Source organism: Pteropus medius, unplaced genomic scaffold (genome assembly GCF_902729225.1).
Source record: "Pteropus medius unplaced genomic scaffold, Ma_sr-lr_union100, whole genome shotgun sequence".
Lineage (NCBI taxonomy): Eukaryota > Metazoa > Chordata > Mammalia > Chiroptera > Pteropodidae > Pteropus > Pteropus medius.
In genome coordinates this window covers 62,363,551-62,388,840 of record NW_024349800.1, presented here as the reverse complement: position 1 = coordinate 62,388,840, position 25,290 = coordinate 62,363,551, and the positions used below count along the sequence as shown (strand labels likewise).

General features: G+C 42.7%; 2 protein-coding genes across 5 annotated transcripts in view; one reads left to right on the top strand and one right to left on the bottom strand.

The window, feature by feature from the left end:
• The window catches only part of PPP2R1B (protein phosphatase 2 scaffold subunit Abeta), a 33,600-nt gene extending 26,842 nt beyond the window's left edge, over positions 1 to 6,758 (top strand). Inside the window, exons 16-17 of one of the 2 annotated variants that reach the window (XM_039887876.1) lie at positions 5,781 to 5,861; positions 6,666 to 6,758. In XM_039887876.1, coding sequence (XP_039743810.1) covers positions 5,781 to 5,861; positions 6,666 to 6,758 — 174 coding nt within the window. Of the gene's footprint in view, positions 1 to 5,760; positions 5,862 to 6,665 lie in introns of those variants that run through there. The other variant, XM_039887877.1, reaches the window with a different exon arrangement.
• The window catches only part of SIK2 (salt inducible kinase 2), a 104,442-nt gene continuing 82,810 nt past the window's right edge, over positions 3,659 to 25,290 (bottom strand). The window contains exons 9-15 of one of the 3 annotated variants that reach the window (XM_039887872.1): positions 22,106 to 22,270; positions 13,586 to 13,814; positions 12,832 to 13,116; positions 12,530 to 12,693; positions 11,721 to 11,831; positions 10,882 to 10,973; positions 8,261 to 10,153 (exon numbers count right to left, since the gene is read on the bottom strand). In XM_039887872.1, coding sequence (XP_039743806.1) covers positions 9,535 to 10,153; positions 10,882 to 10,973; positions 11,721 to 11,831; positions 12,530 to 12,693; positions 12,832 to 13,116; positions 13,586 to 13,814; positions 22,106 to 22,270 — 1,665 coding nt within the window. In that variant the 3' untranslated portion in view covers positions 8,261 to 9,534. Of the gene's footprint in view, positions 10,154 to 10,232; positions 10,258 to 10,881; positions 10,974 to 11,720; positions 11,832 to 12,529; positions 12,694 to 12,831; positions 13,117 to 13,585; positions 13,815 to 22,105; positions 22,271 to 25,290 lie in introns of those variants that run through there. The other 2 variants (XM_039887874.1, XM_039887873.1) reach the window with 2 other exon arrangements.

The following is a 25,290-nucleotide window of genomic DNA, read 5'->3' as shown; positions in this document are numbered from 1 at the left end:
CCTCAGGCTCCAGCCTCTTCTTGGCACCTTTTCCAAGGGGCCTTGGGGATGGAGCAGCTGTATCTGCAGAGAAAGACCTCCACTCCCTCTAATCCTGCACCCAAGAGCTTGGCCTAACAGTTTGAGGCTGACGAAAAGAGTCTCCTTTTAAGTGGGACTAGGATTTTCATGGATGCTCCTATGTCTGTGGTACCCATGGCTGGTGCTGCCCAGAACTCATCTCCAAAAATGAAGAAATCTTGGGCAAAGTTTGTGGTTCTTTTATGAGCTGGTGCTCAGAATAGGATAGCCATTCTTAAATGAGTTGAAGAGATTCCGCAGGCACCAAATGACCATGTTCTGTGTCCAGCAATGAATGGGACAGTTAAGTAAATGAAAGCAAAGACAGGTAGAAGTGAGATACTATGACAAACCAGCAAGGGGAGCTGGGGAGACTTTTGGGTGCTTTCGTGTTAGAAGGCGGTGTTATGCTAGGCTGTCTTTGAACCTCACATTAAACCTGGTAGTTAAGTCAGCCAGTCTATGTTTACATTACCGGTGGGGATAGTGAGCCTTTGCAATCATTTGTCCAGGTTCAGGCAAGGCTGAGAGAGGTGCCAGAGGTTGAGGACTCAAGTCAAAGGTTCTTTGCCGCTTCCTGGGCTGTCCTTGGCAGAGAAGGGGTGGACACCACCCTGCCTGGAGGGACTTTCTGGCTGGGGTGGCTGCTCCAGGGAGTGGGCTAGGGGAAGCCAGGCCCCGTTCTAGCCTTGTTCATGGCCATGCCCTCCTTGGCCGGCCCTTTCATCTCTGGGCCCCCTCCAACTGCCAGCCTGCCCTTTGGCCCTCACTTTGCTGGCACAGGAACCCTGCTAAACATAGGCTTCTCTGGTGACCAAAGGGCAGTTCTACTGGGTCCCTGCCTGAAGAGTCAGCCAGTGCTGTGAACTCATGATCCTTTGCATGGTATGCTTCTAGGAAAGGCCTCGGGGGCTCTTCCTCAGTTCAGCTGGTCCCACCCCTCAGCTGTGCCCATGGCCGTGGTGTGGTAATGGACTTAACTCCTGTGGGTCAGAGTTCTCACTTCGGCCCCTTTTTGAGCATCTCTGGCCCCATTATTCCCTCCTCTTTGGGGAGTTAGGAGATTGGGTAAGAAAGTCTCAAAGTCTGCCTCACAGGGAGAGTGACTCAATTCTCCATTTAAGTTAAGGCTGAATCCCCAATGCCTTATTTCTGGGTCCAGATTTTCTGAGGTTTCTGTCCAGGAGCTCTTGGAGGCTCAGCTGCCGAGGGAGTCTGCTTCTCATGATGTCGTGTCCTATACCCCCTCTTCCTCCCTCCGCCCCACCCGCAACACACACATACATCCAGGATCCTTGCTTGGTGGCTCAGCACTGCACCCGCTCTGTCCAAGCTTCAGGCTGCCAAATTCAGATCAACTCTGAGTCACTCATGCCTAGGAAAGTCCCCTAGAAACTTAGACAAAGGGAGGTATCGGTACTCCCTAGGGGTATTTGCAACTACGGGTCCAGAAGAATTCAGCTGCGTGGTGGGTTGGAACATCGAAGCAGGAGGAGTTAAGAGAGTTAAGCGGCTGGAGGCATATGGCAAGCTCCCCACTCTGCCTGATCTGGCTTTTGAGTTTGGCTTCAGTGATCTGTGGTCATAGCTTCATACCAGAGTGGGGGTAGGTATGCCAGTGATGGCTAGTGTCTGAGGTGAGGGTCCAATGCCTTCAGTTCAGCTAAGACCCACATCTGTTTCCCAAGAAACATAGCAAAGTGTGAGCTATGCATGCACAATATCCTATCCATCCAGAGCTGCTTACCTTGTCATTTCTGTAAAGCGACATCATTGGTGGGGCTAAAATGAGACGGGCAGAGCAGTTGTAGCCTGTTCAGGTGACATTTATTTTGTAGCCACGTGACACCCAGGATTTAATGCGCAAAGCCCAGAACTTCCTGCCACGGTGTCCTAGGGCCTGCTGCCATTACTTGGGAGGGATCGGAACCCTCTCAGCAGGGAGCGGCCTTGCGAGAACCTAAAAAGCATGAGGGGTTGCTGTTGGAGACACTAAGTCAGGGGTTAGAACCCCCTTAACTTGGGGACCATGGATGGGCCTCAGGGGGGTCCAGGAACCAACTGCTCCCATGAAAATATCTGTCCAGGGTTGGGTCTATACACGTGTTTCTTGGGAAGAGGGGCCAAAACTTTCATCATTGTGTCAGAGGGATCTGTGAAACCTCAATTTAAGAACTAATGGGGTAGAAAGAGGCAGATGGCCGACAATGGAACCTGGGGTTCCTGTTACCGCCTGGCCTGGGCAGGGCCCCGACTGGCGGTGATGGCGGTGGGCTCTGGGGAGTGGCACTGCACACTGCACATCCCTTTGGAAATGCAGGCACTGTCAGCTCTAGTCCTCCAACGCGGCCAGGCAGAAGCCTGGGCCTGGGCTCAGCTCTCCCCAGCCCTACTCTCCTCCACCCTGAGCTGAGCCTTTGGCTCATGAAGGCCACGGAACTGAAGGATGTTCTGGAGAACGGAAGGTCAGGGACCCGATTGGCTGCTGAAATTCTGGCCAGCCTCTGCTGGCAGGTCTGTTATTTTTGCCTGTACCCTGGGCACTGGGGTTGTTTTTGGCAACACAAATACGATGGAGAAATTTGATGGGAAAGGGGAAAGTTTGCAAAACATTGTTACTGAAATCGAGTGCTTTCCTTAAAAAAAGAAAAAAAAGGCATATTTAAAACTCAGTGTTATTGAATTTGTGGATAGCCAAATTGGGGTAATGGCCATTTGGGGGCAGGACCGAGTGCTTGTAAGTGGTGCTAGGCCAACAGGACAAGTTGAAGGAAAGGGCTCTGGCTCTCTTCCCGCCCTTAGCTGTCTCCCCCCACTCCTTCCACCGCACCCCTGCAGCCAGCAGATGATCCGTTTGGGAACTGTCTCAGTCCTATAGCATGGGCTCAACTGGAATGGTTTGAGTGAAACCCAATCTCGGTTGAATTTGCTGCCAGAAAGTAGGATTCAATACTGCCCTTTCACTCAGGGTCTGGCACTGAAACAAGTCCTGAATGTATGAGCGGCCTCAAATGCCTTGGCAAATGGATCCTTCCCGTATGTGACAGCACTGAGCTGGTGCCTGTGAGGTGGTCGTGTGTGTGTGTGTGTGTGTGTGTGTGTGTGTGTGAAGAGGTGGCACTGCTGGTCACGTGTGTGCACTGAGACCTTTCGCAGAGCCCACTGAAGATGTGCCATCGTGAATTAAGGGGCAGTGTCTTGCTGCACCCCTTTCCCCTTCCCAGCCCTTGCCCTGCAGCTTGCTTGTCCTCGGGGAGCCCAACACTTCCGGCTCCCCTCCTCCTGCTGTGAGGCTCTTGCCAGGCTACCTCTGAAAATCCAGGAGCACCAGGCCCTGTCCATGTGCAGGCTGCGGTTAGCAGCACTTCCGTCAGCGTTCTGCAGCAGCTAACGTGTACTCGGGTGATTTCAGAGCAAGGTATTATTTACCCTGCTGACGTCAATGAGAACATATTATCCACTGTCCTTTTCTGCAGCCTGAAATGAGCACCAGAGCTCAGGGAACACAGCCACCTTCCATACTATTAAAAATTCCACCCAAGGCCCAATGAGGTAAAGGTCCTATCTCACTCGCCTGACATTCATATCACCCAGGCTCTTAGAAAACAAGTTGTTTTTATTTTAATTCAAGAGGGTTGGAAACGTAAAAACAGTATATTTTTCTTGCAGAAAATTACCCCATTTAAATTACCGTTTGATACAAAGATCATTTATTAAATTGCATTTTAGGCAATTTTCTAACATTGAGTGACAGTTACATTTTGATTTTTTCACATTGAAGCTATTATGATTTGCACTCAAAATACCAAAAGCTATTGAACTCACCATTTTTCCTTAGTAATTAAAAAAAAGCACACAGAAAAAATAACTCCAATTAGATTAACTTTATCAAAAGTTACTCTTTCACAGACCAAACATCCAGCAGAGACCACCCTTCTCCCTTTAGAAATAAGCAAATAATATTGCCCTTTCTACAAAGTGCAAATATCTTTGTATCACTTTTATTTCTTAAATTGCAGCCCCAAAAGGGAAGCAAACCTCCTTTCTCTCTGCTTCTTTTCCCTTCGGAGATTTTGGTGGAGGCAGATTTCTTTTACCATCAGCAGTGGGAAGATATCACCGCTTGAATTTCCTTGACTGAGCAAATTTGAGCAGATAGCCATCACACAGCCAGCGGCAAAGTCCCCAGTTATCTGTATTTGCTAATGTAACATTATTCCAATCTGGGGTCATATTTTTCCAGGATGCTATTCCTTACTTCTATTTTTAAAGCTCCCCCCTTACCTACCCACTCTGCCTCTGAAAGACAAAGTAATCGAAATATGTTATATATTTTTTTAACCCTAAATGTATCCAATCGGCACTTTTACTTGATGGGCTTTAAATGTAAAACATATGCCCCTCCTCAGGACCAGGCTGTTTTCAGTTCTTCTCTTGAGTTGGCCCCCTTTCTTGGGGTTGAGTCTGTTAGCCTGCAGTGGTAGACCAAAGCCATGCAAACTGGCTCCCTGGCAGTCAAGGAAGAGTGTGTCCTTCTAGCATATACTAATGTAGGAAATTGCTATATTGTGTAACTTGGAAAAACCAGACATCTTTAATGTGGACCCAAACTTCTGTGGTTAACTGGAAGGATGGCACTCTTTCCATCCAGTGGGGGCTGTCTCCCTCAGCCTTGTTCATGGAGGGCCACCTGGACAATTTGTATTTGTCACCTGGCGGGTACCTCTCCCTCAAAGCCAAGCAGTTGTCAAATAGAGAATAAGGTTGAATGGATAATGTCACACTCAGTGCTCAACTAAGATGGGGAATTTGTATATACGGCTGTTTGCTCCTGAAAAGAGTCAACTGCTATTGATGGGGAGGTGGAGGGGTTGGGTAAAGGGCGGAGTGAGGAGCCAGAAAACTCAAGAGCTAGTCCTGGCTTCTCCACTCACAAGCTGTGCCCTCAGACAAGTCACACCAACTTCCGAGAGCTTTGGTTGCCTCAGCTGTAAATAAATGAGGACTGTATCTGCCCAAATAATTTCAGAGAATTGTGAGGATTAGAGGAGATTATTGTGAAAGCGCTTGGTAAATTAATGTACAAATATAAGCTATTGCTCCTTTTGAACAGGCAAGCTGAATACTTGGGCAGGAACCATCAGAACGATCACTGGCTAAATCTACAGGCAGTGCTGCTGCCTATTTCTCAATATATGCGATCATATGTGCTCAGTTATGCCAAATGTGTTGAAATCTGCCCATGAGATGTGGACATAAGATGGTGATGCAACTAGGGTGGCTGCAAATCTTCTGGAATCAGCCTGGCTACCTTAACTGGGAAAAAATGATAAAACAAGTATGTGAGGGGCAACTGTGAGACCAGAGACTTCGGGGCGGGCTCAAAGGCGCCTTTGCAAGGTCTGCCCCTGGTTCATCTTGCTGCCTTCCCAGGGCCGCAGGCTGAGACGCAGAGAGCTCTGTAACCAGTCACCTCCCTGAGGCCACAGGCCAGGGAGGACCATACTACTGATCTGCCAGAAGGGATACAGGAATTAAAAAAAAAAAAAACTTTTTTGGTCCAGCTTAGAAACAGAGGCAGATGATACTGCTCTTCCACACATCACGCTGAAGATAAGCTCTGTAAAAATGTCCAGAAGCAACAAAATGATCAAAGATCCCTGCCTATATAGTGACTCCAACTTACTACCTGTTCTCCAGTTTTTACCTTTGATGTCTAGGCACAAAGAGACCGAGCGGCTCGGGTGGCTTCCGAGGAGGCAGTAGAGGCAGCCCAGTTTAGGGGTACAGACACATCCAAGGTCAGCCCCGGCACAGGGATCCCACAACTGTTTACTGAGACCCTTGTCAAGTGACACTATGTATTATCTCTGAAGGAGGAGGAATGTGAAAAGTTACCTGGAGTACGAATTTCCTTTAAAGCAATAGGGAGCTTAAGTATAATTCTGATTACTTGAGCCCAGTTATTTAAGGACCTGCGGCTGCACTAGAGATGGGAGGCCTCCACAAAGGAAGCCACTCATTTCATTATTCTGCATGTCTGAACTGCCTGCACCTAACCGGGGGCTGCTCCAATTGCCATATACCTGGGGCCCTTGACAAAACGTAACAGGAAGCTGCTGCTTTTCACTTTTCTCTACTTTCTGGTTGGCCAATCGCTCCCCACTTTTAGGTACAGATGACTGTGTGGGGGCAGAGAGGGAGAGGCCAGTGCCAGGATAAGAGCGTGAACGCTCAGGGGTCCTTTATTTCTGAGGAAGCATCGGACTCTGCCTTTCTCTGTCCTAGGAGGCAGTTTGATACAGAAAGGGAAGGGCTTTTGTTCTTATCAGGCGTAAGAGTATCCTTTAGTCCCATTTGCTAGTCCTCCTCGGTAGGCCCCAGATGTTTCCTATTAAGTGACACTGGAGGGTGGTTGGTGTAGAGAACCTTCGGCCCCCTTCCCCGTTCCCAAGGTGGCAAGAGCGCAGTGCAGGCCTGGGAGGGGCAGAGGCGGCGAGGGGGCGGCGAGGGGGTGGCTAGGGGCGGTCGGTGTAGCTCACCGGAAGTTCACCGTGGAACACCCACCCTCTTCATGTTGTTAATATGCTCTATTTGCCTTACAGGGACCAGCATATCAGTTGCACGTAAATGCTAGAGACACACTTGCCCAACTGGAAATTGCAGAACTAGTGCATTTTTCCCAGAGCAGAGAGTAATACCCCTGGATTAAAAAAAGAACATAAACACAAAATAAAGAAGTACCACACATATTGCACTTTTTGCCGAATGAAATTTTTACCTCATGTTCGTCTCACCAAAGTCTCTTCAGAGGAGCCTGGTTTACAAGATAATAAAGCTAATGATTATTATACAGTAGTGTACACACTGCTAATGTGAAACAGACTGGAAAGTCATTATTTCAAAGTAGCCTCTCATGAAAAGTGGTATTAAGCCTTCTTAGTGTTAGTGTTTGTGAAGAGAAAACCGCTTGGAAGCTTATATAGGTCACTAGTTAGGGGACAGAGCAATGGAGATGACGAGACAGGGCTGTGAAAACACCTGACTGACCAACAGAAACAGTCTCTTCTCACCAGTTTACATTTCAGTAAAGACAGATGGTTGTGGAATCTATTGATTTCTGCTTGAAATAAAGGAGAAAAGCAAATAGGAGCTTACAACACAGGTCCAGCAGGACAGGTCACGCTATTTACCAGGTGAATGCCTGTGCCGCTGGTCTGTCAGCCCCTAACAGCCCTGGCCACTGCTGGGTGCTTCCTGACATCTAGCTCTGGGTCCTTTAACTTCCAACAGGCTCCTTGCTGGCCCTCAACTGTTGGCCTAATCGTCTTGCCATCGCTCCTAAGTTTCCTGGGCTCAGCGGCCTATGGCCTCGTTGGGGGCAGGTGTTTATGCCAAACTAACTGTGCCATTCCTGTGACTCTGAAATGAGTGGCCCCCATTTTCAATCTGGAAGGCATTTCAATTTCATTAATATTACAGCACTTAGATAGGATATTTTGAGAAAACATCCTTCAGTCTAAACAAATCAAGCCCTGTTTTATAACTGGCTTATTTTGCAAAGATCTTAATGAAAGGATCTCTTAAATGAAATGATGTAATCTATTTCATGAAATCATCAGTTTTAAGCACGAGGAGAAATAAACAACCCATAAAAGGAAGATAATTCATTCTCCCTGGATTTTCACTGTGTGTTAACTCACAGAAATGACAGTCCCCCGCACCGCCCTTTCTTGCTAACACCGAGTCCAGCCCCACACAGGGTTCCTCTGCGAGAAGCTCTGGCACCGAGTGGTGCCAGAAACACGGACTGCTCGTTACGGACTGCTGGTAGGGGCTGGGCTGGGGGAAGAACAGAACTCCTCAGACCTTCCATGCTTCTCCTCACCTGCCTGGACACTTACTACAAAGAGGAAAGGCAACTTAAAGGTGTTTCTAGATGCAGCATCAATGTAGTATCTCTCTTCTTTGTGCTTTAAGGAAGATGCTTTGTGCTTAACGCATTCATCTGCTGATAGGACGAGCCATTCTAAAGGACAGAAATGACAGTCTTTGTAAATAATAATACTGAATTTGTAACAGTTGGATGTTACTGTCCGAATGACAAATTAGTCATTACTTCTAGGAATACAGTTAACTAGCTGTAGCATCTATTTTTTACTTTGATGAAAGAATTGTAAGGGATAAGGTTAAGTCTTACTAGTAATGTGTTTGGCAGATGATCTGCTTAAATGGTTAATACATCTGTGGTTTTTGAATATTGCTGTAATACTTGAACATTTCATTACAAGTCAAAACTTTAAGGAAATTAAGAATGCGATTCCCACATGGTGGAAAACAAACTCTGAAGTAACTTTGGATTTAGCATTGACATAAATGGAAAACTGTTGGTTTCTACAGAAAAGAAATAATTAAAGCATGATCTGGGGGGAAAAAAAGGCACAGCACTACCACTTCACATGGGAGATAAAAGTTCGTTTTTCTCGTTCTTAAAATTTCTAAGTCCTATATGAAACTGTCCAAATATACAAAGCTCAATAAACTACTAGCAACATATAGTGTAAAGTCAAAGTAGTTATTACATTTTAAAAGAGACGCTAGGTCCTCTAAAGACCAAATGCCCCGAACCAGAAGTCTCCACAGTAGACTGTGCAGGAAGAGCCTGCCTTCCCTTGGCCCGGAGCTGGTGCTCTTGACGGTATCTCGAGTCTACTGTCCCCAGTCGCCACTACGGTGGGTGTCCCATCGGTTCTACAGGTAACACCTTTGGAGCCCTGAGTATACTCTGACTCTATAACCCAGGTAACCCCGGGCACCTTCTGAAGAGGCGTGTTGCCTGCTCCCTGATGGAGATGACTGACAGTCTCGGGGGTCAGTACCAGATGTTATTTAGTGGCCCCCGAAACAAAGCTCATGCTCCACTGCTTGGCGATGGTCTTGGGGACAACTTGCATCAGCAGCTCAGAACTTATGCTTCAACGACAAAGTACAATTTTATTTCCTGCGCATCAAATTTCCTTATGCGTTCTTGATTTGCCACTAAGCAACATGTCTCTTGGCTTCAGTAACGAACATTACCATTTTCTTTCCCTCATATGTGATGGCATGCATTTTTCCTGCCTTCACCAAGGTTTCCCTGATAATGAACTGGTGTGGTTCTGCATAAAACCTAGGTCTGGATGCCTTCTGATAAAAACATTTGTTGGTGTCTCCCACGAGAGCTTGCTCCACTTGACCTAAGGACATGGGCTTCAGCCTACAACTATGTTCCAGCACTTGCCACAGAAAACTGTGGTGAGACAGAGCCAGGAAGAAGCAACATCCACCTGGCCAGGCCCTCTGATTCCAGTTGGGCAACCTGATTTTACCCCCTTAGGGAGAGGACAGGAAAATAAGCTTTAAATGTAAAAGGTTGGAATAAAAATAGAAGTACACTCTTTCTTCACTTGACCACCCTCACTTCCTGTGCTGAAGTTAATTCACCAGGACATAGCCACTGTGCTGTGGGTCCACAGCCTCCAGCATTTCACAATCGAAGAGTCCAGGGAACTCAGAGAGGGCTAGAGGGTCGTAGCTGGAGGGGGCCTCCTGCAGTCCCGAGCTCCTGGGACAGTCCGGCGCTGCTATGCCACTCTGCTGGGCTCCGTCCATGGGATACTGACAGGGAGCGGGATAGTCTGGCTCAGGGGAGGCAGTGCCTGGCAGCTCACAAGTCTGATAGGAGAACTGTAAGGACGCTGGGGCAGCTCCCGACTGCTGTGGTGGTGGCGGCGGCGGCGGTGGTGGTGGCGGCTGCTGCTGCTGTAGGTGTGCCTGGGGGCCTGGCGAGGAGGGCAGGGATTGCAGCTGCATCTCCTGATACTGGCTGAGGAAGGGGCTGTATTGCATTTGCTCAGAAGTAGGCTCCAAGACGGGGCTCAGGGGCTGGGTCAGGCTGAATGGCGGTGGCTGCTGTGATGGCGGCGGTGTCTCCTGGTGGGAAAGGGGCAGCTGCTGACTCGGCTGTGGGTACGAGCTCTCTGCTATCTGCATCTGATTAAAATATGCCTGCAGCTGAGACTGCTTCTGGAGGAAGAGTCGCTTCTGTTGGAGTCTAAATCGGCAAAACCAAAAGAAAGAATTTTAAATCTTCTTCAGTGATGGCAATTTGAATGTAAATCCAGTATCAGTCATTAGCTTCGGTCCTCTTACTTCTCTCTTTCCATGGCAGAAATAAAAGTGGGGTAGGAATAAACTGTATCTGCTTTCATAAACCTAATCATATTTTTTCATCCCCCAGTTCTGACTGATCCGTCAGTGCTAAAGTGAACAAATAACTCATTTTCTCTAAGACTCTTAAGTTTTTCTCCCCGTGAAGCAAGAGGCTGATTTATTATCTAGTGTTTTGAAGCGGGGCTGGGTTAACATCTTGGCCTCTACAGGTGTCTGTCGGTTGATGCATCTGGGTAATTCTACCTTGGCCACGCTGCTTCTAGGGAGCCCTGGGGACACAGATTACTGCAAGGGAGGATAGAGGCCTTTCCTGCGGTATAACCCACTTCAACTGCATTGGGTCACGGATTCCGAAAGCTTAGGTCTACTCATAACTCAAAGGGGAAATGAAATAACAAAAAGTAAACAAAGTACATTTAGGGCTGCTATTCCCTGACAGGTCCATGTTCCACGGACATGGAATATCTGCATTAGTGATCACATCTTGAAGACTGGCTCATGCATCTTTTCCTAGTAGAGGCAAACACCAGGAGGAAGGGGCAACACACTCAGCATTCTTGAGTCTTCCACAAAAGAAAGTAACTTCTTTGGCCAAAGACCCTCTCTCACCTGTGTTCCTGCAGCTGCTGTTCAAGGCTCCGCGGTGGTTCTTTACAATAGAGTGGACAGGTGTTCTGGGCTTTCGACAGAAGGCTGGGCTTCTAGAAGAGCAGAAAAACAATATAAACATGACGTTGTGTTGTCATCAAGGATTCAGTCATCAGACTGTATCTCTGCCTGGAGGATAAAGCCGAGTGTGTCCTCCAGAATCCCTGCAGGGTGAAGTAACTGACACTTGCTCACTGAGACCCTGGTAGAGCCTTGGGGCCCAAGAGCATGGGGTCAGCAGGCCAGGGCTGCCTCAGCTCTAGTCCACTTCAGTTTTCCATTTCTAAAAGTCCCCTAAGGCTGTGAGGTTCATGGGGACTGCAAACAATGAGAAAAGTGTTAAATCTTGATAATGAAGGCTGCATCAACAAATGATCCATTCTTTATGGGCTCTATGTCATATCAATTTTTTAAAGATTTTCAGGCACCAACGTAGAGAGAGCACTGATATTAAAATCTTGCGGACTAGAGATTTCAATTTCATTTATTATTCATTGTGAGGCATAACATCAGAAGCAAAGGAGGCAGGTTTACTCTTCCTGCTATTGAGTGGTGTTATCCTTTCCTGGGACCTGACGACAAATCCTCTTCCACTGCCAACACAGAGCAGAACGCTAAGGCCAAACATGTTTTCAGAAATCAGGAGTGCACAGTCAATTCTACCTGCCTATAAGGACTCAAGCAGCTACCCTAAACAAATGAGCGACTTTCCAAAACCAAGCAAAAGAGGTTTCTGCTGTGCAGAAAGGCGGATTCTGGACGAGCAGAGTGAGCTGGAGCCACAGTGGGCAGGGTCCCACCTGGAGCCTGTGCTGGAGGTACTGGGCTTCCAGGCTTTGCCGCTGGGACAGCTGAGGACGCACACTGCTGGGGAGCGCAGGGACGCTTTTCTGCTGCTGCGAAACTTCCTCCTGAGGACCAAAGGGGTGAAGACATTTTCAATTCTCCATGTGGGAGAAAGTTTCAGTTCTTAGTTTAAGCACCCTGGCAAATGTCCAAGAGGAACTCCAACTCTGCAGGACATAACACTCGAAGCTTTTTATGTAACTAGTAGGCTGAGGGTTAATCATTTTGCAGAAAATCTATACATGTATTATCTGCAGTAAACGATTACCGAGCCACTGCTAAAGCAAAGGCTCTGTCACCCAGAAGCTTAATGTGGGCCTTGAATGCGATGATATCCCTGATGCACTGAAAATAAGCTCAAAATAAAATTTATCGACAAATTTTTTTTTACATCTTTAGCATAAATAATCCATTAAAAGTAGTGGCGACAAGCTTCTCATTTGGGTTAAGTTTAGTATTAATTTTTGTGTGCGAGCACGGGGGGAAGTTCAAAGGAGACTGTAGGAGTAATTCATAGAAAATCTGCTCCGTGAAGCAAACACAGCTTGAGCGTGTCTAGGCCTCCACATGGCGCCGATCACCTGGGGCCAGTGTGGGCAGGTCTGACCTTTCAGCAGCAGGTGGCGGCAACAAGGAAAGCTTTCCAAAAGAACCTGTTTGCTCCAGGACTGGAGTACATCCTCTAAATGAAATGACACATCTTCAGGACAAGCTCAAGGCTCATACTCACAGAGCCACCGTGGGAGGGGCCCAGAGCACTCACCTGAGGGCAACTACTAGCAAGGTCTTGGAGCTGAGGAGCAGCTGATGCCAAGTTAGGGTCTGCCTCTGGCCCCATTTGTTCATACAGCAACTGCACTTTGTTCAACTCTAGGATTCCTTTGGTTCTAGCCAGATTCTGAAGATGCTGTCTAAAAGCCACAATTCCTAGAAGAAAGCGCAGTGGCCAATCAGTTTTAAGAAGACACAGGCCTTTCCGTGACCATAAGTAAGATATTGACATGGCAACCCGCCCCCTCCCCACCACCCCAAGTCCTACCGGATAAGGGTTTTAATAGCAGTCACCTTGGGTGAGGGAGGTATCTGATGCCCTGCGGCCCTCTCTGAAGCTCACTGGCGACCTATTGTGGGCCTCTCGTTTCTGGGAACTCAGCGCCTGCATGGCTGGGTTGGCAGGTCTCAGGCTTATGAAGGGAGATGTCATGCGAGGTGAGGGCTGGTTGGCTAACATGATGTCCTTAAGGGAAGGGTTGTCCTCCAGAAAGTTCAGGTCCCTCTGAACAGACCCCATATCATACTCAGAGTCCACACTGTCAAGGGAGGGGTTGTCACTCATGGAGAAAATTTTCCCTTTAAGAGAAAACAAAATAGATATGACCAATAGCAAATGACATCTTCTTTGAACATGAGATACAAAGTGTAGGCAGCTTGAGTTCTCACAGCTACAACATCCTTAATCTCCAACAAAAACATCTCTTGAGAACCTTTTAACATGTCAATTTAATCAACTTCGCAATTTAGTGGGAACATGTACCAGAACCTGTACCCATCAGATCCTTGCTACTCCAAAAAAGCCAGGGTCCTTGATGAATCACACAGCACTCAGATGAATTCTGGGAGTTACGGAAACCAACTCAGAGACGTTTCATTTAAATCTTTGCAGCTGCTGAGCAACCTAATACCTCAGCTCAATGTGGGCCACGAGGAAAAAGACATAGACTACATTCTAGGAACTGGCTGGTATCATTACAATTTCTTGGAGACTGGAGTATGAGTTGCTGCTGTGAAGACTTAACCTGGAGCTTACTGGAGATCGTACCTGAACCAGGCATCATGACCAGCTGATTGGTCACTTCTGACAGAGTGTGCCGCCTCTGCCCACTGCGTGTGGACTGGAATGCATCAAAGGCTTGACTGGGGTCTTCCTCAGCCTCTCCTTCTGCCTCCAACCCTTCATCGATGGAGGTCTCCATCATGTTGCTGGGCAGTGACTGGCATCCCTTCCTCGCCAGGACAGGAGGCACAGGGTCCAGCAGACAGCCATTTACCTAAATGTCAGTGTGAGAGGGTGTGTGAGAGAAAACTATCAGTTGCTGTTCTGCTGACACAATGGAAAAATCCAGAAAGTAAAAAATGTCAATACTTGTAGCAAATCAGAAATTAAGTAAAATATTAAAAATGTACTTGTTTGTTACTAATGACAACATGTAGATCAGAAGTCAAGGCAAGTCAACGCAGCACTTACAGAGACAGAAGCCCATTATGACCCAAACTGGCACTGCCTCCCAGGTTTCTCTGAGTCATCGTTATTACAATAAACAAAATTCTTTTTAGTGGTTTCCAGATGAATAGGGGTATATTAGGTTGAGGCCTACCAGTTATTTTTTTAAAATAAGGGAAATGAAGAGGGAGAAGATGAGATTAAAAAAAAACAAAACAAAACCCCTTCATGGCTCATAGCTAAGAAAATGAGTAGTCACCAGCAATCTTTTAATTCTAACACAAAACACACTGGAGGGTTCTAGACATACTTTTATATTTATAATTTCAGTACCTGCCCATTTGATTTTGTCTTTAAATGGTTATGTGCCTGAAGAATGGAAAAAAATACAGACTGATACCACAAAAAGATTGAAAAAAAATTCAAATGGCTAACAGCCAAAGCCTTCTATTATAGAATAACAAATGACTCACAGGCCCCAAATACCAGCAGAGGTTAATGAGCACCAGCGCACTGAACCATCTCTCCTCCAGCAACATACACAATATCTATAGTTCCTATCCCATAGGGATGAGCTCAGCACAGCTCCTGAGTAAGAACTCTGACTTCCTAGGCAGTACGTAGCCAAGCAAACCACCTAATGGCAGCAGAAACAGCAGACAATGGGGAGCTGTGGTTACGTGTTCTTCTGGCTGGTAAAAGCCCCAATGAGGAGGCAATTATTTACCTCATTACCTTAACTATTCCCCCGTGGAAATCATCTGTTTTCTCCTATGAATAGCTGCTCAGGAACAGCCAGTCATAAGATGCTGAGTTCTATGTAGTACTTTCACCTGGAATACACTGGTTAGAGCTATTGTTTCTTTTGGAAGCAGGCAAAGCTCATGTGTGTGAGAGGTGACGTGGGACATCCCTGTGCCAGACACAGGAAACTTTCCTCTTATGGCAACCAATCTGAAGGCACTGCAAGGCCCTTTATTTGGAGAGGGAGACTTGGGTGACTCAGATCTTTGTTTGCTTGGGGGAGGGGACGATTGTTCCATAAAAACTGTTCTGGGGCTGTAGCCATTACTCGGATAGGGTGGCTAATGCATTACAGGGTTTTAAAGTGAGGAGTGGTCATTTAAAAGGAAGAAGGCAAATGCTTTCTTACCAGACTAAGCGCAATTTTCTCCATGGCACCAGAAAACAAAAACTCTGAAATCTGGCCAGGAACTCTTATTCTCCCCTTGGCCCTTCTCCAGATAAGTTTTCTTTTTTTTTGACTACACTTAATAGTTTTCTTGTAGCAAAGAATGGCCGGCTGTTTGGGAACTTACATTCATGTCTCTAGGTTCCTTAACTGTCTACTAACACAATTTTCTAAGACTAGCCAAGGATGATTCAGAAATGAATAAAGCAACAGAGAAAAAGACTGTTATTAAGTAATTATCTATCTTTACACTTACAGCCTCTGTCAAAATTTTATTAGATATTTCTTCCAGTATAGTCTTACAACCAGATCCTTTTTTTCCTTAATAGAGGAAAATTACCTTTTTTCTGAGAGCTCAAAAACCCTTTCAATCCCTCTAAATTTATAATTTTACCATTCAAATTGTCTGCTTATAAATTTATTTCCTCATCTAGACTCCAAGAGGAATTATGTCTTTTATTAAAAAAATGTTTGCTGAATTCAATTTCATCCTGGAACAGGCAGAAAACAATGCTTGCTTTTCAGATTACGTTTGATGATTACATCAGAAAGCACAGTGGGACCTGCCTGCTCACAGGTGTGAATGCCTGCAGCTATATGTTCATTTCCTGAAACAGGTGATAATCATGCCATCCTTGCCTGGCAATTTACTACCTGGGGACTTGATGTAACAAGGGCCTAAATTCAGCTCTGGGATACTGTGACCAAAATATTGGACTGATCTACCTAGGCTGCTAGAAACAAGATCTTTTGCTCTAGGAAATAATCTAGGCTAACTATAAATTTCAGGAATTCAAATATAACATGGATGAGATGGATATTTTCTAATATACTGCTTTTCTCTTTAAAGTTCAAGTGATGACTTCACTCCTAGTAAGAGAGACCTCATACACATGTAGGAGTCAGACTCTGAAAGACTACCACTGATATCATACCCCTGAGCCTACCACAAACACAAGCTTGTAGCACAGGAGACTGTTAATTCCAGACTGAATGTCTGTCTCCCCTTAACCCTGAGTGTGGCTGTGTGTGGAGATGACGCCTCCATGTAAGTATAGTTCCATAAGGTCATACAGTTGGCGCCTTGACCCAGCAGGACTAGTGTCTTTATAAGAAGAGACCCAAGAAAGCTCTCTCTCCATGTGAGCACAGCGGAAAGGTCATGAAAGGACACAACGAGAATGTAGCCCTCTGCAAGCGCGGAGAGCACGCGCCAGAAATCCAATTGGCCAGCACCTTGATTTTGGACTTCTAGCCTCCAGAGTTGTGAGAAAATACGTTTGTTTTTTAAGCCACCCGCCTGCAGTAGTTTGTTATGGCAGCCCCAGGAGACCAATACACTATACTAGCCAGTTGAATTTGGAGGCTGGGAATGTGTCTTATTTAATTTGTATCCTAAGTGCCTAGCAAATTTGGCATGTAATGAGGAAGTGCTATAGGCCCAAAACTCAGCTCTATCACTTATTAGCAAGTTGCTTAACTTCTATAAAGTTCAATTTTTCATTTGTAAAATGGAAGTAAAGTTGTTTGGGAGGATTAACTAAAATAACATATATAAAATAGCACAGTACCTGAGGTACTCAATATATTATATCTACTGTTATTATTTCTTGACAAAATAAAATGCTTTATAACAATGTAACATTTTAAAGCATGACAATAAAACTATAACATTTTCTTTTAAAGCATTTTTACCATCTTGAGGCAAATTAAACAACCAGGAGAGGAAGGAAAGAACTGGATAACCCAAGTTCTAAAAATTTCTCTGAAGAAAATAATCAGAAGTATAGTCAAAGATTTAGATACAAGAGCACTCACCTGAAGCATAGATGAGGATGCAAACAAACTTAAGTGCCCGATGTACTTAATAGGAGAGTACGTAGTTAAATAAGGGTACATCTAATACAATATCTTAGGCAGTTATTAAATATAACTCATGTTATCAAAGATTTTCTGATCTGAGAAAAATGCTCATGATGTTATATTATGTAAATCAAGATACAAAATGACATATAATAGAATATAATTTTGTTTTACCTACTCCCTGATCCACCCCACACTCAACTACCATTCACTTGGCCATCTATCTATAATTCACTCTCAGAAAATGTGTCAAAATATGTTTATTTATGGGGTAGTGAGATTACGGATAAATTAGTTTTTTCTTTACCCCTCTCTGAATTTTCCATGCATGATTCTGATTGGTTTTACCAATTTAAATTCAAAAACTCAAATTCAGAAGTAAAAGTGCAATCTCCTCCCTTTACAAAGCCTCAGAGGTCAACACTATTAAGAGTTTGATGTATATCCTTTTCAGGCCTTCTCTCATGTGCTGTACTACTTCTATCATAAGAAAATTATGATAGAAATGTAACACCTTATTAAAAATGTAAATAAACATGGAACACCTTTACTACATGTGCATTTTCTGTTTAGCCTCACAGTTAGTTCCCTTCTGCTATCTATCCAGCTATGCAGGTGGGAACTTGGAAAATCTATTTATTATAATCTCTCATAAAATGTTAAGTGACTGAAATGTGCGTGTGTACAAAAAATTCATAATTCCCAATGAACCTCTCAAAAGAAGAAAGACTGATGCTATAGGGTTTGTGCATCTGTCTCCTTTGTCATCTGTGGGTCTCACTTACTGCTCAGAGTTGAATGACTATCTCAGAAAGGTGCTATTTTTTGAAGAAACCCCAAACCAACATTTAAACACATACTCCCTAAAATATTTCACTGACAGTTTTAGTTGAGGACTTTTGGAGGGAAAGAAAGGTGAAATCTCTGAGATGCTCAATACCTGCCATAAACCGAGAGTAGAAATGAATGAGCAATACATGCAGTTATGAAGCATCAACCAGAAGACAACAAATGGGTGTTATAGCAGCAAATGCATATGAAGCAATATGAACAAAGGAAATGTATCTCTGACAGTTTTTTTTGTGTGTGTGTGTGCATTTATTTATGGGTCCCAAAGAGCGAGCTACTAGGGAGGGAAAAAGGACAAGCATTTTTGCTGACGTAAATGAAATGGTCCACAAGTAAGACCGGCAGATGTCTATGGCCTGGCTAAGCGCCAGAGTGGCCTTGACATTGTGGGTGGTCAATACCAGCGTGGCACTGTTCTTCCTACAAATGCAAATACACCATCTAGCTACTATCTATATCTTTCACAAAATCATTCATTTCCTGTCTGTTTCCTAGTTACGGTAACAATCACAAGCTTTAAAAATAGCTTGCCCTATATAATACGGCAGACAGCGCCCAATCTGTGTTTTGGGCCTGATGCCCTCACAGACAAGATTTTAGCAGACTGCATTTTAATTTTTTCAAGGGACTTATATCTTAAAAATAAATGAATTATGTTGCTATAATTTATGTCCAAATTTCTGGGTGAGGATGTAGTAGCAGTTTGTAAGCCTACTGAACATGTTAGGCAACCACAGGCAGAGAAGAAGATTGTCCACAGGAAGTGGTGTCCTCAGGGGCATGGACACTAACTTACCTTTGTGGTCAGCAACTCAACTTAACACCTGTCTGTGGTAGCCTAGAATCAAGCTGCCCTGACTACACTCTAGCTAAACTCATTATTTAATGTCCCAATCAGCTCTTCTTCAGTTCCATGAGCACTAGCCTAGTTAAGGCCTTCATTGTACTCCCACCTTACGCTTTCTGGACACGTGTTCTAACTTTCTATTGTCTTTGCCACCAGTTTCTTCCATATCTAATTCAGTCTATGTACCCTTCCTGGCTAATTTCTGAACTACAACATGGATCAGTGCTTCTTTGATCAAAATTTTTCAATTGTCTCCTATTACCTTGGAGTAGTCCATTTGAAAAAACTCTCTTGGTGATACTGAAACACATTTCCACGCTGAGAACCCTAGCCTAGAGAAAAAGCCTACAGTCTTTGGCTTGCCATTCAAAGCTAAGCTATTCATCTTTATTTTGTACAACATTCCTTCATACCCTCTTTCTTCAGGCACACTGAGCTACTGTTCTGACTTAGACGGACCTAGGCTTTTCCCTCCCTCCACTGAGGTATCACACCCTAGTTTTCATTCACCCAGATTCTGCCCACCTCTCAATTCCCAGCTCTGACAGCCAACACAGACTTTCCTGATCAAGCTAGCTAAAAACAACTCCCCTCTTGCTTCCTTCCAGTCTCTCAGCACTTTGATTTCTATCTCTTTAAAGGATCAATTATTCTATACACCAATAATGAATGATCAGAAGAAGAAATTAATCGCATTTACAATTGCATCGAAAAACATATAATACCTAGGAATAAATTTAACCAAAGAAGTGAAAGAACTATACTCTGAAAACTATAAGACACTGAAGAAAGAAACTTAAGAGGGTAAAAATAAATGGAAGGATATATCATGCACATAGATTGGAAATACCAATATTGTTAAAATGTCCTTACTACCTAAAGCGATATACAGATTAAATACAATCTCTATTAAAACACAAACGGCATTAGTATTTTAAAATTAATCCTAAAATTTATATGGACCACAAAAGACCCCACATAGCTAAAGAATGCTGGAGAAAGAACAAAGTAGAAGGTATTAAAATATACTACAAAGTTACAATAATCAAAATAGTATGTATTAGCATAAAAACAGATATGTAGATCAACAGAATACAACAGAGAGCTCAGAAATAAATCTTCACTCATATGGTCAATTAATCTATAACAAAGGAGGTATAGTTTTTATTACATATATCTGTCCGGTTTTCCTAACATAATGTTGGGAAACCTGGACAGATACATGTAATAAAAAGAAATTGGACCACTTTATTATACCATATATAAATGTAAACTCAAAATGGATTAAAGATTTAAATGTTAAGACCTGAAACAATGAAACTTTTAGAAGAAAACACAGGCAGTAAACTCTTTGACATTAGTCTTAGCAATATCTTTTTGGACATGTCTCCTTGAGCAAGGGCAACAAAAGAAAAAATAAACAAATGAAATTACATCAAATTAAAAAGTTTTTGCACAGTGAAGGAAATCATCAAAGAATGAAAAGACAACCTACCGAATGGGGTAAGATGTTTAGAAATGATATATCCAATAAAGGGTTAAATATCCAAAATATACAAGGAACTCATACAGCTTAATATCAAAAAACACACAATCCAATTAAAAAATGGGCAGAGGACTTGAATAGATGTTTCTCCAAAGAAGACATACAGATGGCCAACAGAAACATGAAAACATTCTCAATATCACTAATCATTGGGGAAATGCAAATCAAAACCACATGAGATACCATCTCACACCTGTTAGAATGGCCATCATCAAAAATCAACAAATAACATGCGCTAGTGAGGATGTGGAGTAAAGAGAACCCTTGTACACTGTTGGTGGGATTGTAAATTGGTGCAGCCACTATGGAAAACAGTATGAAGATTCCTTAAAAAATTAAAAATAGAGCTGCCATATGACTTGGCAATATTACTTCTGGGTATTTATCCAAAAGAGACAAAAACATTAATTTGAAAAGACATATGCACCTCTATGTTCACTGCAGCATTATTTACAATAGCCAAGATATGTAAGCAATCTAGGTGTTCACTGATGGATGGATAAAAAGATGCAATATATATATATATATATATATATATATATATATATACACAATGGATTATTACTGAACAATAAAAAGGAATGAAATCTTGCCATTTGTGACAATGTGGATGGACCTAGAGGGTATTATGGTAAGTGAAATAAGTCAGAGAAAGACAAATACCATATGATTTCACTTACAGGTACAATCTAAACAAAACAAAACAAATGAAAAAACAAAACGAAACTCACAGATACTGTCATCTTCCATATCCTAAAAGCCAACTTTATGCAATACACCAGGATAAACTTGTTTCCTTTAGGCATGTCCAATCTGATGGTTGCCAAAGGGGAGGAGGCAGGGGGGTGTGGGAATGGGCAGAACGAATTATATTTTATCAATTTATTTAGCACCTGGCACACTGTCTTTATGCATCATGTCTCTTCTGCTAGACTATAAACTTTGAGGCAGAATTCATGTCTGACTCATCTTTTTATTACCTAAAGAGGCTAAAAAGACAGGAAACCAATATTTACTATGTATCTGCAATTTGGCCAGAAACACACACATTATCTCAATTAATCCTCACAATAGTCTCATAAAGCTGGTAGTCTCATTTTACACAAGAGAAAAATAGAGGTTCAAAGAAGTCACCTTGCCCAAGTTCACAGAGCTAGTAAAGAACAGTCTATTTTTGAACACATACCAAAACATATGTTCCAAGACCTGCCCATTAATATGATCCTCTGTACATCACTTGATGCTAAGTATTTAAAACACATGTCAGAAGTAAATATCCATTAAATGAGAGAAGCTGTCATCTTCCATATCCTAAAAGCCAACTTTTTGCAATACATCAGGATAAACTTATTTCCTTTAGGCATGTCCAAACTGGACAAAAAAAGATGTTTAACTGACCAAAAAAAGATGGCTCATCACTGTGTAGCTGCAGCACATGCAGCAGAAGAGAGGCAATAATAACAGAGACAAAGCCCAATTCAGCACCACAGTTATATTTTTGCTTTCAGAATTATAATTTGTTTTAAAAAATATCCAAAACTTAAAAGGGATCTAGAAACTTGAAGAGAGGATTTCGTTAAGGAAAGAGAAAGAAGAATTTTGAAAAATAACTATAAGGGCTGACAAGTTACATAACAGTCGTATTAAGACGGCGATGAGAGCTGAGTTTAGCCCTGAATACTTTTCTTAGGTTCTTCTGCACAAAAACAACGCTCTTGAGTGACTTGAGGAAATTACAAAGTTCAACAAAGTACAACACCTGTGGACCAAAGCGAAGTGTCCAGCCAACATGCAAGCTCTGTCTCTCAAACACATCTGTACCTTTGGAGTGTCGACACACTCTTCTTCCATAAATGCTGCTTCCCCCTGACAGCCCGATGCTGGAAATGAAAAGGCCTCCACATTGGATGCCTGTGGGAGGAGGGCAGATCGCATCAGTCGCATGTTCGGTGAATGCATGGCTACTGGGAGCCCCACAGTTTGTGCCTGTAAATATGGCAAGAAGAGACAGTTTGGGAACATTAATACTTCCTATATAAATACACAAAATCCTTAGAATAAAATAATTCTTCCTGGTACAAATAAAGGATAAACTGTTATTTCTTGAAATCTCCTGAAAAGATGTGATGAAATGTGTATATGGTATGGGTACTGATTTGAAGCAGTCTCGGTGATCAATTATTCTGAGACAGGCTGTACAGAATTTCATTCCTATTCCATAGGAGGTGCACAACTTTCAGAGATGACAAGAAAGCTAGTCTTTGCAAGAAATCTAAGAATGCTTTTTTTTTTTTTTCCAATTTAACAGACATATATTGTCTATATCCTTATGTATATTACCTTTGAAAGATATAATGAAAAGTCTCTGCCTCTGGGAGCCCAAAATTGAACAAGGGACACACACACACACACACACACACACACACACACACACACACACACAACTATAATAGAAAGTACACTGCAGTAGTGCTATCTATTTATCTTTTTTTTTTTTTTTCCCTGGTGGGGTGAGATGGTATGCATTTCTTGGCAGGGGTGTGTGCAAACAGAAAGGAAAAAAAGCAGCAGTTACTTGGAGGTGACTTGAAAGAATGTCCTTCTTTCAAGGAGACCCACAGCCCAAACATAGCGTGCTGGCCCAGTGCAAAGAGACGCTTATTGCTGAGCAAGTTACATTTTCTACTATAGCAAGCTCCTGATGGTTTTAAGTCCATTCTTCATGTCTCCTTGGTTAAGACTGCTAAGTCAACGAGCATTACAAACTCTTCTTTACAAAACTCATTTAAAAGAGAATCTTCTTTTAAGATAGTTGGAAAAGATTGATTTTAAAGATGAAACTGTTGGATAATCCTTTCCTCCCCATCTCTTCAAAACTAGTAGAATAATTTATTAGATGCTTTTTGAACATAACGGATATTACAAAACATCTGAGGGAACAATGATCATTAGTTTCTAAAAGACAGAGAAATGGCCTGTATTTTTTTCTGCCTTTATCACTTCAAGGGGTATAGGATAGTGAGTTCTGAATTCAAACAAATGAAAAGGAACAAATGGTTATGATTCTAGCTTCTCCTCTCCCAAGAACTGGGTTTAATTTCCAGCTCCATCACTTACAAATTGTGTAAGACTTTATCAGGTTACCTAACTCCTTTGAATCTTATTTTCTTCACTTGTAAAAAAGGGCATAATACCTATTTCACAATGAAGTTGGGGTTGTAAAGGTAACAAGTGAAGTCCTTCACTCAATAATGTTAATTCCTCTTTTCTCTTTCTTTCTAAAGTCTTAAAATTATCACAAAAATTTAACATAGGAATTAGATTGCAAAATGAACATACAGTTTTGTTCTCAGACACTATCGAATGGTTTTCGGTTAAAATTTCAGGTTGGTTTTCAATGATGGGGAGATATGTTGGAAATATACTTTATATTTAAATATACTTAGAATATACTTTATATTTGGTATATTCCAACATCATTAGATATTCTGCATGAAATAAAGAATAAACTAGCAATAGCAAGTGTTAGATTATTATATAGATGGTAAAAACAGAAAAAACACATTGCATACTATTCTGAGCATGATAAAGAAATAGCTTTTCTTATATATTATTCCTCAGGCTTATATCCTGGGCCACTTTGGAGGCTAAACAACTTTTTTCCTTTCGAGCATTAGTCATTTAAATTAATTTTTTTAGCCACTGTGTCACAATATAAAATTTAAATTTTCTAATAAAGAATACCAGGTAAATTCATCTTACTCTCATCATCAGCTTTTCAATCAAAGCATAAAGTTGAACTCTGATTTCTGTTTTCCAAAATTATTAGACTGCTCCTATATGAAAGTAGTCTACATCTGATCAAAGCATTAGCTGAAGATACATCACTGGCAGTGACGTGCCAACACGATTGCTACAATATACTGTTCCTTCTCAGTTCCTGCCTCTTATTAGCCGTGACTTTTTAAATGGCAGGACTGTGCTGTGCCAGACCAAGAGCAATACGTTTTCCTTGACAACCTTCACATTTAACCTGGACTGGAACAACAACTTACTGTGAACTTGGTAAGGGCAGAGAAATAACATGTTTTATTGTGACACTTCACGGTAGGTTTTTAGGGGTCTGCTCTGTAGGATTCTTGCAATCATAAAGGAGACTAAAGAAGTCTCTTTGGAACGAGGCAGGGTATAAATATTCAAATGGCATACTCAGTACTACAGAGCTAACTAAATATGTTATAATAAATAGATGATTGATTAATATCCCAAGGAAGGAGATAGTAACAGTTTCTATGGTAATGAACAATGATCATCTTCAACTAATTATAATGACTTTTTAAACCATGTGTTTGTTTTGAATCTCTTCTTCTGACTTTGTACTTTTTAGAACTATTAAAATGAAATATGGGAAAATCTTTATTGCTCCAATAGGAATATGCTTGCTATTGATGGAATTGTGTCCCACTCAAATCTAATCCACAATGTAACTATATTTGGAGATAGGGCCTTTGAGGAGGTAATTAAGGTTATATTAGGTCATAAAGATCCAATAGAACTGGTGTCCCTCTAATAAGAAGATGAGACACCAGAGACATCCCCCTTCTTCCCAACACACACATACAGAGGAAAGGCTATGTGAGGACACAGAGAGAAGGCGTCTGTCTACAAGCCAGGAAGAGAGCCTTCACCAGAAACCAACCCTGATGGCACCTTGTTCTAATCTCTAGAACTGCGAGAAAATACTTTTATTAAGCCCCTTAGTCTTTGGTACTTTGGTATGGCAGCCTTAGTTGACTAATACAATGCTTTTTCTTATAGTTGCGGAGGGTAATCTCTAATCGGTAATTAAAGAAAAATTTGTATGAGTGTTTCATTCTTGTCTGCTTACAGTTGATAGAAACTTGGAATGGAAGGACTGTTAAGAACTAGTAGTTGAATTCACAAGAAAAAGGCACGACACATATTTCTAAATAGAACTCATCTGCAGTCAATTAGATGTAACATTT